The sequence below is a fragment of the Ambystoma mexicanum genome, chromosome 4q, assembly GCF_040938575.1.
Source record: "Ambystoma mexicanum isolate Mex_15411 chromosome 4q, UKY_AmexF1_1, whole genome shotgun sequence".
Taxonomy (NCBI): Eukaryota; Metazoa; Chordata; class Amphibia; order Caudata; family Ambystomatidae; genus Ambystoma; species Ambystoma mexicanum.
This window is the reverse complement of record NC_090928.1, coordinates 1273790489-1273810861: the sequence shown is the minus strand read 5'-3', so window position 1 is coordinate 1273810861 and position 20373 is coordinate 1273790489. Positions and strand designations below refer to the sequence as shown.

The following is a 20373-nucleotide window of genomic DNA, read 5'->3' as shown; positions in this document are numbered from 1 at the left end:
GATTTGGTAAAGCTGTGTTACACTCTGTGTATTCTTAAAGGGGAATATGGCAATTTTACGCCCACCTCCGTTTACACACCACTGCTATGGGAGTCTATCAAGATAAAGAATACATTGGAGGACACAATCCCTTCGAAGAACAAGTTACTTCTTACCTGGTAACGTTCTTTCGATGGGATGTTCCTCTGACGTATTCCTTATCGCCCCTCCCATCCATCCCCTCAGTAAAACTTCACTTGTGGTTGCAGCTTACGCTCCTTCAAGGTCAATAACCAATTCATGCACAGCTACTCTTAAGCTTCAAAACGGAACTGAGCAACGGACGCTGCACGAGTCTATTTATACGCATGATGACGTTGGCGCCGATACAGAGGCTGTCGAGGGACACCAACTCGAGGGACGTCGACGCGCAGCGCCCTCTACTGAAACATTTTTGCGAGACCAGCAAGCTGGAAGTAATCTATCAAGATAAGGAATACGTCGGAGGAATATCCCATCGAAAGAACGTTACCAGGTAAGAAGTAACTTGTTCTTCTGCTTGCTATCCTGAAAAGTAAGGTGATGAAAGGCGGTCCAAGACTGTTCACTGCATTCATTGACCTCTCCCAGGCTTTCGACAAGGTCGACAGAGCTCAGCTCTGGGAAAAGTTAGAAACCGGGGAGTGTCCGAGCGACATCCTCGAACCCATAAAAGCTCTGCACACGAATACCAACATAAAAGTGCGTCTGAATCAACAAGGAACCTTATCAGCGCCTATTGTGACGCAAAGAGGAGTGAAGCAGAGGTGGCCCTTGGTGCCGGCCCTTTTTTTGGCTTACATAGGGGACTATCAATATACAGAAGAGTCTATTAGATCTTTTCCACCAAACTTAGTTCAAGTAAAAATCAGCAGACTGTTATATGCTGATGATCTAATATTACTCGACCAGACCCCCATTGGGCTGCAACGCCAATTGGACAATCTACTCAAATTCATAACTGAAAACAACTAGGAAATAAACATTGAAAAAACGAAAATAATGGTCCTGGAGCGCTCGGCTAAGAAACTTGAAAAACGAAACTGGTCCCTGAATAACATCGACGTCGATAAAGTCAAAAAGTTTAAATATCTGGGCGTGTTTCTGGACAGTGCGAAAAAAGAAGGCACCATGCAAGAAGCTCTTCTTTCGAAAATTAGGATTTTGGCAAGGAAAGGCGATAGATAGAAAATGTGGCTGCTTTTCCACAATTCCAGTCCTAAACTTTTACAAGTCGAAGGTTATCCCTACGATGACTTATGGAACGGAGGCAATGCCTTACTTACCCAAAACAATATGGGCCAGATTGGAGGCCTACCTTTGGAGGACGGCCTTAGGACTTCCCAACACAATCTCGGCTCCACTGATCAGACACAAACTGAGTCTGCCTTCATTACAGGGTACTTTAGACTGTAGCACACTGATGCTCTAGAGGAAATGTGTCATCCCAAACAGTTATTTCCTTCTCGGTTTGATCAATAGAGAAATCCGAGAGTCAAACTGCAAAATGTTAAAGTTATGGAGAGATGACAATTTAGCCCTCCTAAAAACAGTTGAGTGCTCAGAAGAAGACCTGATTAACATCCCAGTAAGAGTTCTAAAAAAAATAAAAGAACTGGTTTGGATTGCCACCTTATCTTCGGCAAGTAAGAGCACATTTACGTCCCATCTGCCTCCGATCATGAACAAATTGAATGTACTACAGGGTTACATCAGAAAGTTCCCTAGGAGATTGGCGCAAAACTTTAAAATGAGAACCAGATTGAACCTTCTTCATACAAACGAAATACGCCTAATCAGAGGCCTCTCGGAGACCAGTATCTGTAGAATATGCAGTAAGGAGAAAGAGACAATCCACCATTTACTTATGTCCTGCCCGGGTACTGAGGGCATCAGTTTCCAGTACATGAAGCATTTTTCTATTCATCCCTTAATGGCAGATGAAGAAATCTGGTGGCCAAGGATGATCAGCGGGGACAGAGCCTCTTGGCAAATACCTACTTTTAAAATCTTTCAACAAATAATGGAAAAATTACAAACCTACAGCATTTACTCAAAAAACGTAGGTGGTTGTCTCTGATTCGCCAACTACACTTGTAAAAAAAAACAACAGAAATGAACTACAGCAGTCAACTAAATAACATAAGTGCAGCAACGTATCGGCTGAAGATGTTGTAAATAAAATAATTTTATGATTAAATTCAACAATAAAAATTAAAAAATAAATAAAAATGGGGCCCAGTGAGGGAATCACACCCATAGCTACATAACAACAGGGCAGATGAGGGAATCTCACCCATAGCAGTAGGCCAGATGAGGGAATCTTACCCATAGCAACAAGGCATGTGAGTGAATCTCACTCATAGCAATAGGCCAGGTGAAGGAATCTCACCCATAGCAGTAGGCCAGATGAGGGAATCTTACCCATAGCAATAGGGCAGGTAATGGAATGTCACCCATATCAATAGAGCATGTGAGGGAATGTCACCCATAGCAATAGGCCAGGTGAGGGGATCTCGCCCATAGCGATAGGGCAGGTAATGGAATGTCACCCATATCAATAGAGCATGTGAGGGAATCTCACCCATAGCAGTAGGCCAGGTGAGAGAATCTCACCCATATCAATTGGGTCTGGTGAGGGAAACTCACCCATAACAATAGGGCCCAGTGAGGGAATCGCACCCATAGCAATAGGGCAGGCGAGGGAATCTCGCCTATGACAATAGGGCCCAGTGAGGGAATCTCACTCATAGCAATAGGGCAGGGGAAGGAATCTCACCCATAGCAGTAGGGTCCGGTGAGGGAATCTCACCCATAGCAATAGGGTCCGGTGAGGGAATCTCACCCATAGCAATAGGGCCAAGTGAGGGAATCTCACCCATAGCAGTAGGGCCCAGTGAGGGAATCTCACCCATAGCAATAGGGCTCGGTGAGGGAATTTCACCCATAGGACAGGGCAGGTGAGGGAATCTCACGCATAGCAATAGGGCCAGGTGAAGGAATCTCACCCATAGCAATAGGGCCCGGTGAGGGAATGTCGCCCATAACAATAGGGCCCAGTGAGGGAATCTCACCCATAGCAATAGGGCCCAGTGAGGGAATCTCACCCATACGAATAGGGCAGGTGAGGGAATCTCACCAATAGCAATTGGCCAGGTTAGGGATTCTCAGCCATAGCAGTAGGATAGCTGAGGGAATCTCACCCATAGCAACAGGGCCACGTGAGGGGGATCTCACCCATAGCAACAGGGCAGGTGAGGGAATCTCACCCATAGCAATAGGGCCACGTGAGGGGAATCTCACCCATAGCAATAGGGCCAGGTGAGGGAATTTCACCCATGGCAATAGGGCCCGGTGAAGGAATCTCACCCATAGGAGTAGGCCAGGTGAGAGAATCTCACCCATAGCAATAGGCCAGGTGAGGGAATCTCACCCATAGCAAAAGGGCCCAGTGGGGGAATCTCACCCATTGCAATAGGGCCCAGTGAGGGAATCTCACCCATAGCAATAGGGCCCAGTGAGGGAATCTCACCTATAGGAATAGGCCAGGTGAGAGAATCTCGCCCATAGCAATAGGCCAGGTGAGGGAATCTCACCCATAACAATAGGGCAGGTGAGGGCATCTCACCCATAGCAATAGGGCCAGGTGAGGGAATCTCACCCATAACGATAGGGCCCATTGAGGGAATCACACCCATAGGAATAGGCCAGGTGAGAGAATCTCACCCATAGTAATGGGGATAGGTGAGGGAATCTCAACCATAACAATAGGGCAGGTGAGAGAATCTCACCCATAGCAATAGGGATAGGCGAGGGAATCTCACCCATAGCAATAGGGCTAGGTGAAAGAATCTCACCCGTGGGAAAAGGGCAGGTGCGAGAATCTCACCCATAGCAATAGGGCCAGGTGATGGAATCACACCCATAGCAATAGGCCAGGTGAGAGAATCTCACTCATAGCAATAGGGCCCAGTGAGGGAATCTCAGCCATAGCAATATGGCCAGGTGAGGGAATCTCACCCATAGCAATAGGGTCTGGTGAGGGAATCTCACCCATAGCAATAGGGCAGGGGAGGGAATCTCACCCATAGCAATAGGGCCAGGGGGGAATCTCACCCATAGCAGTAGTGCCAGGTGAGGGAATCTCACCCATAGCAGTAGGGCCAAGTGAGGGAATCTCACCCATAGCAGTAGGGCCAGGTGAGGGAATCTCACCCATAGCAATAGGGCCAGGTGAGGGAATCTCACCCATAGCAATAGGCCAGGTGAGAGAATCTCACCCATAGCAATAGGGCCCAGTGAGGGAATCTCAGCCATAGCAATAGGGCCAGGTGAGGGAATCTCACCCATAGCAATAGGGTCTGGTGAGGGAATCTCACCCACAACAATAGGGCCCGGTGGGGGAATCTCACCCATAACAATAGGGCCCGGTGAGGGAATCTCACCCATAGCAATAGGGCAAGGTGAGGGAATCTCACCCATAACAATAGGGCCCGGTGAGGGAATCTCACCCATAGCAATAGGCCAGGTGAAAGAATATCACCCATAGTAATAGGGCCAGGTGAGGGAATCTCACCCATAGCAATAGGGCCAGGGGGTAATCTCACCCATAGCAATAGGGCCAGGTAGGGAATCTCCCCATAGCAATAGGCCAGGTGAAATAATCTCACCCATAGTAATAGGGCCAGGTGAGGGAGTCTCACCCATAGCAATAGGGCCAGGTAGGGAATCTCCCCCATAGCAATAGGGCCTGGTGAAGGAATCTCATCCATAGCAAAAGGGCCAGGTGAGGGAATCTCCCCCGTAGCAATAGGCCAGGTGAGGGAATCTCCCCCATAGCAATAGGGCCCGGTGAGGGAATCTCACCCTTAGCAATAGGGCCCAGAGAGGGAATCTCATCCATAGCAAAAGGGCCCAGAGAGGGAATCTCATCCATAGCAAAAGAGCCAGGTGAGGGAATATCCCCCATAGCAATAGGCCAGGTGAGGGAATCTCTGCCATAGGAATAGGCCAGGTGAGGGAATCTCACTCATAGCAATAGGGCCCAGAGAGGGAATCTCATCCATAGCAATAGGCCAGGTGAGAGAATCTCACCCATAGCAATAGGGTCCGGTGAGGGAATCTCACCCATAGCAATAGGCCCCAGTGAGGGAATCTCACCCATAGCAAAAGGGCCAGGTGAGGGAATCTCCCCCATAGCAACAGGGCAGGTGAGGGAATCTCACAAATAGCAATAGGGCCCGGTGAGGGAATCTCACCCTTAGCAATAGGGCCCAGTGAGGGAATCTCACCCATAACAATAGGGCCCAGAGAGGGAATCTCATCCATAGCAAAAGGGCCAGGTGAGGGAATCTCACCCGTAGCAATAGGGCCAGGTGGGGGAATCTCGCCCATAGCAATAGGGTTCGGTGAGGGAATCTCACCCATAACAATAGGGCCCAGAGAGGGAATCTCATCCATAGCAAAAGGGCCAGGTGAGGGAATCTCAGCCATAGGAATAGGCCAGGTGAGGGAATCTCACTCATAGCAATAGGGCCATGTGAGGGAATGTCACCCATAGCAATAGGCCAGGTGAGGGAATCTCACCCATAGGAACAGGGCCACGTGAGGGAATCTCCCCCATAGCAATAGGCCAGGTGAGGGAATCTCCCCCATAGCAATAGGCCAGGTGAGGGAATCTCACCCATAGCAATAGGCCAGGTGAGGGAATCTCACCCACAGCAACAGGGCAGGGAATCTCACCCATAACAAAAGGGTCAGGTCAGGGAATCTCACCCATAGCAACAGGGCAGGTCAGGGAATCTCACCCATAGCAAAAGGGCCAGGTCAGGGAATCTCACCCATAGCAATAGGCCGGGTGAGGGAATCTCACCCATAGCAATAGGGCCAGGGGGGGAATCTCCCCCATAGCAATAGGGCCAGGTGAGGGAATCTCACTCATAGCAAAAGGGCCAGGTGAGGGAATCTCACCCATATCAATAGGCCAGGTGAGGGAATCTCACCCATAGAAATGGGGCCACGTGAGGGAATCTCACCCATAGCAATAGGGCCACGTGATGGAATCTCACCCATAGCAATAGGGCCACGTGAGGGAATCTCACCCAAAGCAATAGGGCAGGTGAGGGAATCTCTCCCATAGCAGTAGGATAGGTGAGGGACTGCTTATTACTTATATAATTCTGAAGTATTGCACCAAAATTTCCAGTTGTCCGAGTCCGATCTCTGATCCACCACAACACATGCAACACTGTGTGATCAGTCATACACGCACCTTTTGGTGCACACACGCGTCTCCAGAGAGAGACGTAGAGACACTATGTTGTCTATTGTATAATGCAGTGATACCTTGGCAAACCAGCCACAGGCTTCTAGTGGTCATTGTTCTATTGTTCCTACGTAACATTGGATACAAGATTCGTTCCAAAATGGTTCCCTGCATGAGTCAAATTGAGGGCTCATTTTTTAAAAATATTCTGTTGCTCATCTCCAACTGTGAAGAGGGAGAGGAGGGCACCACTTATAAATTCAGTCCTTCAGTTATCGGATAAATTAGATTAATTGATTCCAATGCTTTCGCCTGGAGCTGCCAGTCCGAAATGGTCCTATCGCACAAGGACCTGTCCAAACAATGATATCCAAAAAACAAAGTAACTCTACTGTTATGAAAGGCGCTTCACAGTTTGCCCCATTTGGTTGCTGCTGATTGATCTGCTGTGAATTTTGCATAAAAGTCTTGACCATAAGTCAGTGATAAATGCAAAACAGTATGATTTGTTACAGGAAATATTTAATGCACATTCCTGAAATATCTGTTAATATAACTTGTCTTTGCAAATCACACACTGGGTTTACATCTCAGTTTGCCCGTAATACGCTTGTGCCAATGCATTTCGGATAGAACCTTCATCAGGGCGGTATTTAGGCAAAATCAGTGTCATATGATTGATATTTCATTCATATCTAGTTGATGTTCAACACATTAAACACATTAAGCCATTACATTTCAGTTAAACCAATACAAAAACACATACCATTCCGTGAGCAAACCACATCCGTTTGCATAGGTAAAGAAAAATAAAACAAAATGGATGTATCAATTAGTTAGTTGGTAGTGTAATATATACTATGTGTATCAGCACAAGCTGAGTGAGCACGTCCTGCCTGAGTCATGCCAGTTTCTTGATAATGTACGTCTGTACACAGATACATCTACAATATAAATAAAGACTTGTCACCCTTTTGCTGATGTTAAGAAGGAAAACATGTAATCCCATGGACACGAGCAGTACTTACCGAGCAGCTTGTGCTCGCAGGACGTGTAAGCCGAATGAGCCGCTGGATTCCGCGCTCGCGGCAGGTTCGCTTTCTTTTTAAGTGTTACCATGGAGACGGAGCGAGGCGTCGTGGTCCAGCTGGAGCATGTACGCTTCGCGCCCCACCCCCGCGAGCGAGCCCTGGGGTGGGGATGTCTCCATGGAAACGGACGCTTAGGAAGCGAATGTACGTTATGAAAGGCGAAACAGTGAAGCACCCCCACACGGGGGAGACAATCAGACTAAAAGGTTTTGCTACATGTGACTCTAATAACGTGATTTATGCTATCAAATGTCCATGTGGGCTGTACTATGTGGGTCAGACCCTTAGGGTAGCAAAAACAAGATGGAATGAACACAGGTCATGTGTAAGGAACCACAATCCAAATTCAGCTGTGGCAAGACATTGGGATGAGAGAAAACATAACTTGGCTCAGATCCAATTTATGATTTTGGAAGTGGTATTTAAGAGAGACACCCACGAGAATTTCCAAAAAAGGATGGACCAAAGAGAATCCTTCTGGATCGACCGCCTGAGCTCCTTAACTCCAAGGGGGCTCAATGAAGAAATTAATTACATGTGCTTTTTATAAGACTTGTTCGATTGCATTGTCAGATTTAAGCGAGTTGCACCAAGTGTTTTGGTAACATTTTTACTTTCCGTCCACATTACGTGGACCAATCAGTGCTCACTCCCGAGGGCTTTTTTTGGCTTTTTTGCATTTTCTGTTGTACACATTTATTAATTATACATGCCAGGCACCTCTAGTATTTTTATTTTAACTTACTACTTCCACTCTCCACTGTATAGCCTGTGGCTCTGATCGAACCACAAGCATACCTTGCTGTGACATCATGATTTATAGAAGGTATGACACATTTGATATCCCTCTCTGTAAGACCATTAGGAGTGGCCCCAGGCCCTCCCCACCGTTTCCACAGACATATACGGAGTGAGCTTCCTTCCCCGTACAAGCATCTGATTCGTTCCTCTAGTAAACTGCATACATACGCACGCGCACCTTCTTTACACATACATTCGCTTCCTAAGCGTCCGTTTCCATGGAGACATCCCCGCCCCAGGGCTCGCTCCCGGGGGTGGGGCGCGAGGCGTACGTGCTCCAGCTGGACCACGACGCCTTGCTCCGTCTCCATGGTAACACATAAAAAGAAAGCGAACCTGCCGCGAGCGCGGAATCTAGCGGCTCATTCGGCTTACATGTCCTGCGAGCACAAGCTGCTTGGTAAGTACTGCTCGTGTCCTTGGGATTACATGTTTTCCTTCTTAATATCAGCAAAAGGGTGACAAGTCTTTATTTATATTGTAGATGTATCTGTGTACAGACGTACATTATCAAGAAACTGGCATGACTCAGGCAGGACATGCTCACTCAGCTTGTGCTGATACACATAGTATATATTACACTACCAACTAACTAATTGATACATCCATTTTGTTTTATTTTTCTTTACCTATGCAAACGGATGTGGTTTGCTCACGGAATGGTATGTGTTTTTGTATTGGTTTAACTGAAATGTAATGGCTTAATGTGTTTAATGTGTTGATCATTAACTAGATATGAATGAAATATCAATCATATGACACTGATTTTGCCTAAATACCGTCCTGATGAAGGTTCTATCCGAAATGCATTGGCACTAGCGTATTACTGGAAAACTGAGATGTAAACCCAGTGTGTGATTTGCAAAGACAAGTTATATTAACAGATATTTCAGGAATGTGCATTAAACATTTCCTGTAACAAATCATACTGTTTTGCATTTATCACTGATTTATGGTCAAGACTTTTATGCAAAATTCACAGCAGATCAATCAGCAGCAACCAAATGGGGCAAACTGTGAAGCGCCTTTCCTAACAAAGTAGAGTTACTTTGTTTTTTGGATATCATATGCTCATCTCCAACTGACCACTGATGATAACGTCAATATTTAATTTATTTTTAAAAAAAATGCATGATGCCTCTCCCTTTAAGTGCTGGCGTGAAAACACGGGAGCAACGGTGGCCTTAATTAAGGAGGTCATGTGGATTGTGGCCTTGTATATTTGAAGCTACTGCATAGATCATTTATTCTAAGTTAGCCCTTTAAGTGAACTGTTGCTCTCAAAATCTTGGACACAGTGTGATTCGACTCAGAGATTTCATTGTATTGATATTGTAACCAGTGAAAGTGAAATGTATTGGTAGACCTCAGTAGGTTTTATGCATTGGCAATTTTTTAGTGTCCCTGTGCTGCTCACAGGCCAGGCCTAAATTCACTCATTGGGGTTTAAAGTCAAGATCCAGAGGTTTTTACATACACCATATGGCTATGATGAAAATATACATCCTGGGTAGACCTCTGAAGGATATGTTCCTGGAGTTGGGCGTCACCATAGTCTCCCTCTTCCCTCTGCAGCGCTGGTGAACTCTGCTCCCTGTATCATCAGCGCTGGTGAACTCTGCTCCTTGTATCATCAGTGCTGGTGTACTCTGCTCCCTGTATCATCAGCAGTGGTGAACTCTGCTCCCTGCATCAGCGGGGCTGGGGTTGGAGCACTTTTTACTACTTAGTGGGGAGGGGGGTCGTTTAGGCCCCTCATGATGTGAGCAGATGGGCTCTTACTCTTTCTAAACAGATGACTGCATGTAAGAGAAGAGCTCCTTCCATGTTTTTGTTCTACTCCTCCCACCCCCGATCATGTGTTTTCTTCACAGTACCATGTTCTAGAATATTTAACACCAAACCAAATTTAAATCAAAAGGATGTTATTTTGTGGCTAAAGAGCAGCTGCTTTTCAGTCCTATGAAAGGCAAATGTTGAGCGTATTTCCAGGGACGTCATTTGGGAGGTTGCCAAGGGTAGCAGCTACGGCCCCTGGCTCTCCCGCTGCTACACCCTAAACCTTTCCTTGCGACCCCTGGGCCACTGGACAAAGAGGCAGTGCCAAGAGCAGATATCTGCGTTGCTCCTGAAAAATGCGGTTGTAAATGCAGCTAAATGTGCCACAGCTTTGTTCACCTGGAATCTATATCTCGTTAGCTGGAGAAATAACAGGGATACAGGAAATACCATGAAGCCGCCATCACTAACAGGTTGGCAGTCCATTAGTGAAGAATGCCTGAATGGTTGGGTTCAGAGGCGGGGCCGTCTGTGCAGCTCATACCCAGTACTGTGGCAACAGGAAGGGCTTGGTGGTTAGGTCTAGCTAGCTGGGAATGGGTAAAAGCAGCCTGCAGTACTCAGTGACAGCACAACATGAACGCAGATCTCATCAGTGTTTCCCGTTGTCTACTTTGCACATCCTGTGAGCCTCTGGGCCTGTGATGAGAGGGGTGTGACCCAGAGGCTTCTGCCACCAATCCTGCCTGGGCACTGTGCCACCTGATCCAGATCTGCCACACCTGCATCGCAGACACACTGTAGATAGATCCAAGGTGAGATCATTAATTTACATGAAGTTGCCCTCCGCCCAACATCTGTTGCTACCTCAAGCAAAAAATATATATATTTGGAAGGATAGCCCAGGGGCAATACACTTGCTTTGGGAACAAGAGGATGCCATGCAACTTGGGTTCAGTTCCTGTTCCAGTGCTTAGAAGATGGAGGAGGCTGGCAAAGGACCAGAGAAAATAATAAAATGGCCTTTTCTAGGGGTGATGTCATGGAGCTGCTGCTGCTGTTTACATTTTAAAAGAAAGAAAAACCTGTAATTACTGTGACCTGCAACTCATCCTTCCCCTTTGTCTCCCATCTAACAAATAAAACTGTAGGTTACTTATCAAATAAGCAAAACAGAAAGGTGATGGCTGGAAGGTTTCAAATCATTCATAACCACTGGCACAGCTCTGGGCAACCCTCCAGACAATAGTTTTTCAGCCTGCCACGCCACTACAGAAGGGGAGAGGCCATATGCAAATCATGCTTGCTCCCACCCCAAAAGGGGCAGTCCAGCCTGAACTGCTAGGTTACATCCCTTCTGCAAAAGGCCACAAGCATCCCCAAACGTGTTTCACCTTGTTGGGCATCATGAGTGAGGAGTAGCCTCGGTCTGTATGCCCAGCAGGAATTTCTAGGAGTGATGTTGTGGAGCTGCTGCTGCTGTTTACTTTTTAAAAGAAAGAAATTGTGCTATTATTGTGACCTGCAACACATCCTTCCCCTCAATCTCCCATCTAGCAAAAAAACAAATTGAGGCTTATTTACCAAAGAAGCAAACAGAAAGGTGATGGCTGGATGATTTCTAATCATTCATACCCACGGGCACTGCTCTGGGCAACTCTCCAGACCATCATTTTTCTGGTTGGACTTGTGTTGGTCAGTTTCTGTTTCCAGTCTGTAGCCAGTCACTTGCTGGCACTGGATGTCTATGTTTTGAGGTTTAGGCCTTTTTGAGATGCTCCATCTGCTTAGAGTTTAGCTTGAGTGATGTACAATAGTCCAGGTTGTGTTGGACGTCTGTTTACATTCACAGTAATTTGGTAATCTGGGCCTATACACACTGATATAAATGCTACAAATGATGTTCCATTCTTGTATGAAATGTTTATCATATTACAGTGGTAACATAACCATGTTGTTCTTAGTGTACTGAGGAACAATGCTATGTGTTGCCACTTACTGTTTTAACAAGGGGTGAAACGTCTTGTGCTATCACTTCCCGTGATGTCACTTGTGGGTGGGGTCACTTCCTGTGACGTCATCAGGAGTCAAAGGTCGTGTTGTCACTTCTGCTACCCCTGGCATTTTGTTCTGTGCCGTCGATGGAGCGTGACTCCAGGAGCCAGCCTTTTAGGGAGGCGTAGCTCTTCTATTGAAGCGTTCTAGCGCCTGCTTCCAGGATAGCCGGGCTTGCTTTCATTTGCCATGTGTTTGGGTCGATGTATCCCGTTTCCCTGCTGCTCCGTTGCCTCAGACATCTGTTTCATTTCAGGGTTCGAAGCGTGTGCTGAGGTCCAATGAATATGTCCTGCCCCCCGGAGGCCTGATGGAGACGGATCTGGAGCTGACCTTTTCCTTACAGGTGAGATAACCCGGAAATGTCGCCCCCATCCTCCAGGTTCACTAAGAAGGACCACCTTGGGGATTCTTCATGATCATGCAGGCCGACGGGTTGGGGCCACTTCCAGGCCCTTGTCTCTCTTCTGGGTAGTGCTAAGGTAGAAGTTGGGGCCTCATGTTCGATGATCTGCCTTCGTGATTATCTTGAATACAAACTTCAGAAATGAGGAAGCCTACTCAAAAGGAGGCCGACTATTAAGCTGCCTTATATGAGGTGTCACACCTTCACTTTTGTCAGCCTGTTTTAGCTCACATTACTTTGCATTGTGGTAGTTGTAGTTTAACTTCTGCCGTTATAGTGCAGGGCCACATGTACTAGAATGGAAAGTACTGGGTTGTCGGTTATTCAAATCCAAAAGAAGCTGAACTACCGACATAGGGCATGTGCCACGTTGCCCTCTTAATGCACAGACACTCGGCTCCCCCTAAGGTTAACTCCCAAGCAGGCACACAGGCCTGGGATGCACCTCCTGGTGCAGTACCTTTCTTATAGAGCTGTCCAGTAACCTGTTAGCTTGCTCATGGCTGTGCACATACTCTCCTATAACACATCATGTACTGATGAGGCAGTCCTCGATGGGATTTCCTTTCTCACTGTAAGGGTCCTCTTGGTAATGGTCACCCTCTTTGCATCTCAGAAACAGCTAGAAACGATTTAATTTGTGGTGTCTGAATGCATGTGCAAAAGGGGCGTTAGCAGATTAACTTTTAACCATGAGAAAGTCAATCCTGCTCTGTCATGATGATCACATTGAAACCATTTTCAAGGGAGGGGGAAGTATGTGATCCCCATTTCTTCCATGCAGCTTGTGGTTCTTGTTCATGTCCTGTGCTTTATTGGTGCATTCTAGTGTTTGAGACCTTTATTTATTTATTTGTCATTCCATTATAAAGTCTGCCTACACGTTCCAGGATGGGGTGGGACGAGATGGACTCCCACACCGACACGGGGCAAGTTGTGCGCTCTGGAGTCACAATGATTGCACACGGTCTAGCGGCTCCCTTTGGCACTTCTCAGATGCTCACTGATGAGCAGATCTCCCTTGCCGGTGCCATGCTGCTAAGTAGTCTCCAGAATTAAAGATATGACGTCCTGCTGCATTTTCCAGTTGGAAGTGTTTAATGCACTGAATGCTTCTTTATTTGCAAGGACCAGTACATCTATTAACTGACACTATACCATACAAAGCTAAGATGGAGCAGGATAAGGTCCCCTTTTTTATGTCACCAAGAAGCAACTTCACCAACATTGAGTCATTACAAAGCACATCCAAAGGAGGCCTCGTCTTTCCCTGTTCTGGGTCCCATGGTCTGGAATCTCTTTGCGCTCCTTCCAGCTACAGAACCCTTGCCATTGTTAAAGATCTTAAAAATGAACTATTTCAGCAGCTCTCTGCGAACAGTGAAGATACAGGCATGCTACAAGAAGAGCAATGCATATTGTACATGTAGCAATAAAAGCACCATTTTGTGGGGGGCGCTGTTGAGCAGCCGAGGAAAATGGCCGCTGAGCCCGAGAGCTCTGTTCCTGCCCACTACAATCCTCCAACTATCGGCTAATCCGCACGATATCCTTTCAATATTGCCACGATTCTTCATTGGCCACTCTTCTCCCTGTGTGGCCGAAGTTCGTTGCCTGGAACCGCCGTGGTCAGCGGCTGGGCCTGCGGCGCCGCGCGGCTGTCTCGCTGGGGCCGCTCGCGCTGGTTGGTGCTGCCTCCTACGATCCTCTTCACTGCCTGCTGCGAGTTACCTGTGCGCCTCCTTGCCGGGTAGTCCCGCTCTCCTACTGGAGCCCTGCAGAGCGGGACTCTTCGCCATCCGCCGCCCCGCCCGGGACGTACGGCAGGGGTGGCCTGGAGCTGTTGCGGTGATCGGCTGCTGCTGCTGTGGGCTGGACCGTGCCCACCTGCGCTGCAATGCGCCCCCCCCATGCTGAGAGCCGGGGCCGCTCGCGCAGTGCTGCACGCTGCTTCGGGGGCGCCGTGGGAGAAGCGGTTCCCCCCCATTTAACGGCTACTCCTTCTGCCAGCGGCGGTCGCCGCTGCCCCGCCCCCGGGCGGCCCTCTACGGCGACAGACCCTCTGCCCTCATCAAGGACCCGCCACAGCGGCCCCCCTGTGCACCTCTGGGCTGAGGGACGCTCAGCGCCTGGGCGTCCCGTGACCAGCCGATCCCGGCTCCTTCCTCCGTCCGGCCGCTGCGCCTCAGTGCCCCTGGATCTGGGCCGGCCCCCTGGAGGCGCTCTCAGACGGCTGCGGATGCACAGGCTCAGCCACCCTTGAGGCTGTAAGGTGGGTGTAAAGGGATACTCCTCGCCCCTCCGTCCAACTGGGGCCCCACACTTCATCCAGTACTCTGTGACACGGCCACTGGGGAGCGACCCCACTGAGTCTTCCCTGCTCCCTCCCTGAATCTCTCCGCCCAGGACACACTGTGCCCCCACGCTACGGCTGCTGGAACCTGCGCTTCACCACCTCTTTGGCCACCCTTTGTGTACGGGAGGGGCAGCACCTGGCGAGGCTGTTAGAGAAACACACTAATGGAACTTAAACATTAGAACAAGTTTAACATTCTATAACAATACCAATTTGCTACATAAGAAATATTCACTGAATTAAGCAAACCCAACCGAGGCCTTGCCCCATAAGGCTCCACATTTCCATGAGCTGAGCTTCAGCCGATAAGGGACTGCGACGTTGAGGGCCCGCCGCTGGGCGTGCTCCCCGCCCCATTGACGGCTCACTATCCTGTGCACCCAAGCATACCCCGTAAAGACACTGCTTGCACGAAGCTCGCCAGGCCCTGCGCTCGGCGCTCCTTGGCTCTTCTCCCGCGGCGGCCCTGCCTCCGCCTCGCTGCGAACGGACCTCCTCCACCCGGCCTGGTCATTATTACTCCTACAGTGCAGGAGCCACTAGCGGACTGCGGTGTCCAGTCAACTCGTCGAAAAAAAACTGGTCGACTGCAATTTGGTCGACGCAATTTGGTCGAAAACCATTTCGTCGAAAAAAAATTTTTATTTATATATTTATTTTTTGGGTTTTCGTTTTGTTAAAAAATGGGTTTTTAGAGAAAAAAAAGGGGGTTGGGGGGGGACCCCCCCAAAAAAAAAAAAAAAAAAGGGTTAAAATAGAAAAAAAAAATTCGACGAAATGGTTTTCGACCAATTTGATTCGACCATTTGTCTGGTCGACCAATTTTTTTCGACGAATTGACTGGCAACCGCGGACTGCACCTATTGATCCACCACAATCCGTCCCTAGAGGACTCAATTCCTGACCTCCATCACCCCCAGCCAATCAGAGGCTGCTCCTGCCACGGCGATGCCCAGCAAGGCGCGGGCTGCCACCAAGGTAGCCGCTATGGACAGGTTTGCCAGGGCAGCGCATGGTGCGGACCAGGCGTCCTCTTCTGCGACACTTGAGGATGGTGGGGTCCCGCTGATCAGCCAGCAACCAGACCTAGCTGTGATGATGGAATCCATGGCTAAAAACTTCGCAGCCTTCCATGAAAAGCTGGACAGCATCAATGCGAAGGTAGCCTCCCTGAAAGCGAAAATTGACCAGCATGGCGCCAGGATCACTGAGGCGGAGCAAAGAATAGGTACTAAAGAGGACGGCGTCTATGCCCTACAAAACAGTCACAGAACTCGTTAGGGACATGAAGCAGGTCAAAGCTAAGTGCGATGACCTCGAATCGAGGTCCTGAAGAAATAACATTTGCATAGTAGGGGTCCCTGAAGCTGCACTAAAGGGACGCATGGAGCCAGTGGTCGAACAACTCATCACAGACCTCCTCGACAACCCCGAGCTCTCACCATTCTTCACAGTAGAGAGAGCTCATCGCTCCCTGGTGCCGCGACCTAAGCCAGGAGACTTTCACAGACCTATAATCGCCAAGCTACTGAGCTATAAGGACAGGGACCACATACTCTGCTTGGCCAGAGAGAAAGGGGAACTGAAGCTTGACTCAAACATCATCAGGATTTACCCTGATTTTTCAGTGGGAGTGCAGATGGAGAGATGCCAATTCGGGGGAGTGAAGAAGATGTTAAGGGACAGGAAAATCGAATATGCGATGCTCTTCCCAGCGCGCCTAAAATTCACCCATCGCAACAAACTCTACTTTTACACGGTACCTGATGATGAAGCGGTTAAATTCATCGAGGCGCAGATCCCACTGGGAGATCCTCCACAGGAACCGATGGACGACGACTAATGTTAGACTCAGACTCCCATTGTGCGCCCCCAATAGACGCAGAAATTGGGCCATCGACTCCTCCGGGGGGCCTGGGTCCCTCCTCATTATCCCACAGCGAGCCCTCCGTGGCCCAACACTAACATATTGAGAACACAACTTCCTGGTGGGAGCGGGATACTAGCTCTCCTGGCAACTATACCAAGTATGGGGCCGAACATTGTAAGCCAAGCTCCGCTGTCATGTACTAAACTATGGCGGCTCTAGCTATGACCTCGCTACCCTAGTATATGTGGATCCTTCTTGTGCAACCTGAGTTTCATCAGCCTATCAAAAGTTTTATGTTGTATCAACGATATTTGCATTGTTACACGTGGGCAGGACGGCAGCGGCAGCCCCCCACTGCGGCTGCAATACCCTTTGAGGCGAAATGTTTGTGTTCAAGCCCCGGTTGGGCGATTTTTCAGGAGTTGCCGAGTTGGGGATGGCACACAGTTGTTTGCTCTAAGGGTGGGTATCTACACACTGCTAGTTGGGACAGGGCGGTGAGGGTGGGGGGCGTAGAAGTTGGGCAAGGTTATATACAAAATGGCGGGAAGGTTCAGGCACCCTTGTGTCATTGCAGCACATATGTCATCAATCAGAGACAGATCCTATGCTAGGGATGTTCCATAGGTTCTCTACATGGCTGTCAAAATGATGACATGGAATGTTCGGGATTGACAAATTTCACGAAGTTCCGTAGGATTGCGGCCTATGCACAAAGACACGGGGTCAAGGTCCTCCTGTTGCAGGAGATACACGCTTTGCAACACTTATCATCTAACATAGCACGGGCCTGGGGCCTCAACAGATATTATACCCAATACTCCACTCAAGCTAGGGGAGTTCTTACTCTCATCCACAAGTCGGTAAACTTCAAACTCCTCACATTGACACAGAAGACAGATATGTGATTCTACATTGCACTTTGGCTAATGAAGAATGCCTGCTGGTCAATTCATACGCGCCCAACACTGATTCCCCCGAGTTTTTCGATGAGGTGACCGCTATCCTTATGAGATATCTAGACGTTCCCATCTTGTGGGGAGGAGACATGAATTTGATACTTGATAATGGCCTAGATAGAACAACGACTACTCACCAGGCCACATCTCGAGCGTCCAAACGACTCCTTGCACACATGGACTCCCTGAACCTACACGATGTATGGAGAACACTCCACCCCCATGAAAGGGACTACACTTTCTATTCAACGGTACATGACAGCTCCTCAAGAATAGATTGGTTCCTCTTGTCTGGTGCCCAGGTGGGCAGGCTTTTAGATATCAGGATCCTCGCACGCACTCTATCTGACCACTCCCCTGTGCTCCTGCAGATCCAACTCGGTAACACAACGCCGCCACGGCCTGCCTGGCGCTTTAAATCTGACGCCCTATCTGATATTGTCTTTAAAGCTGAGATCCTAGCGGACATAACCACATTCTTTGAAAATAACCATGCAGCCGACACATCTGAAGGGACCAGATGTGAGGCATTCAAAGTTTACATCAGAGGGATGTGTATCTCTAGGGAAGCTGGGGTTCTTAAAACTATAAGACAAGCCCTAAACAGTTCCGAAACCAGCCTTAAAACCCTCGAACAGGAATACCTCTCCACACCGACCCCAGGAACACTTGCAAAGATCAGAACAGCACTTGAACAGTTTTAGTCGCATGCCTTAAGGGAGGTGCGATATTATGCTCGCCCATTAGCTTCCCGTAAATATGGGGATGGAGACAGACCGGGCAGAACCCTGGCCAGGCTGGTGCGGGCAGAGGGCGGCAAGACTCAAGTCGATAGCATTATTGACGGAAAAGGGCTAAGGCACTGGTCGGACCAATCCATCCTAGACACATTCGCCAGCTTTTATGCCACTCTATACGGCCCCCAGCCTGAACACACAGCCCATGACCTGGATGCTCTGCTGGAAAGCATCCCTATGACCCTTATCTCCCAGGACACCAGGGAACGCCTTGACACTCCATTCACCTTAGAGGAAATAGTCCAGGTAATTTCAGACCTTCCCAAGAACAAGGCTCCGGGCCCACATAGGCTCACTTTGGAGTTTTATCAGGAACACGTGGCCATACTGGCACCTGCTTTGCACGGGGTCTGGGCCGAATCACTCCTATTGAAAACCCTCCCTCCCTCCTTAAGAGAAGCTTTAATAACAGTCCTCCACAAACCGGGGAAACCCCCAGACGAGTGCGGGTCTAAACACAGGGAACAGATCAGTTAGGGCACGATAGCCCAGATTTTCCCAGTGTCGCAAAAGGTGTTGATCATGTGTGGAGGGGTGGGGGGGTGGGGTCATCACGCCCCAAAAACGTGTGGTCAGAGTTCTGCACCTACCTGAACAATAAAGACAATGTGGAGTGGAGATCCACCCTCTCACCAGCCCAGCCCAATACACCATGAGAAGTGTGCTTTCCCCTTCCCTTTTTTATTTTTTCCTGTTTGCGCCTCTCCAGGCCGTCAACCCCCCCAGATAGAGATGTCTGAAAATAGTCGTGATGTACTGTCTTAATGGACGTGGAGTTGCTTGCTTCTCTCTGTGAAATCTGTGCCGTACCTGTCTTAACTTTCTGCCAATAAACAAAAGTTAAAAAAATTTCAAAAAACACCATTTTGTCTAAACACTGTAAAAGCACAATTGATTTACGTAGAAAAATGGATATGCATGCAGGGTGCAACAATTCAACTTGAAAGCTAATAGCCAGTCATATAAAAAGTCACTGCCACCTCAGTTCTATACATATATATATACGCCGGTCAAGTGGCACAGCGAGTAGAGCGCTCGCTTTGACACCCGTGCAGAGCCTGTTAACGCAGGTTCGAATCCCGGCGGGGCCAAACTCAGCCTTTCATCCTTCCGAGGTCGATAAATGAGCACCACACACCGTGGGTAATAATAAGCAGCGCTCGGATACCTGAGGGTTTGTAGCGCTATATAAAAGCCTAATTATTATTATTATTAATTATATACAGCACACCCTTTCTTACTCACCAAGAGCCAATTATCAGTAGCCAATGGTTAGTGGTGAGTGCACATGTTGCACCCTGATGTATGTATGGGATTTAAAAGTGCAAACCTAGCTGTGATGCAATTTAGCACTCTCCAAACGGTGCACAGCTGGGGGTTACAAGTAGGTTGCAGGGATAGGGGGATGTGTAGAACTCCAGAATGGGCGGAATGGTTGCGTTGCTCGATCAGTGATTGGCAAAATGTTCTTTGAAGAGTAGGGTCTTCCAGTTCTTGTTGAAGTTTAGGATGGAGGTCAGTCATAGGACAAGACCTGCTTCCTGTTTTTCCCTCTTGCAGTTCTTTGCTCACAGTCCAGCTATCTTGTGGATTCTGGTGGTGTGCTGCCACCGGAGATGGTGAGTTTCTGGACCAGGAAGAGTATTTTGATTGCGGATGCTTTGTAGGTGAGGCAAGCAGTCTTCACCATGATGCATGCTTGAACGGGCAGTCAGCGCAACTCCTTGAGGATGGGGGTGAGGTGGTTGACATGTATGCTGCAGCAGATGGGTAGCTGGCTTTCAGAGAAGCCACAGTGGAATCTAGGACTTCTGTCCATGTGGGAGTTAAGCAGGGCTTACAAAGCTTTTTATAAAACACATGGCTGGGATGAATAGACTTGGCTTTGCAAAGGAGCCCAAGCTTATATTATGTTTCCTAGGTCTTGTTGGCAATGTGTGCTTTGAATGAAAGGTCCCAGCCGATCGTAAAGCCAA

At 48.4% G+C, this 20373-nt stretch overlaps 1 protein-coding gene across 2 annotated transcripts in view; it reads left to right on the top strand.

The window, feature by feature from the left end:
* The window catches only part of LOC138468364 (phosphofurin acidic cluster sorting protein 2-like), a 1643699-nt gene that overhangs the window by 504944 nt on the left and 1118382 nt on the right, over window positions 1-20373 (top strand). For both annotated transcript variants that reach the window (XM_069608896.1, XM_069608897.1), the window contains exon 3: window positions 12266-12355. In XM_069608896.1, coding sequence (XP_069464997.1) covers window positions 12266-12355 — 90 coding nt within the window. The remainder of the gene's footprint in view (window positions 1-12265; window positions 12356-20373) is intronic.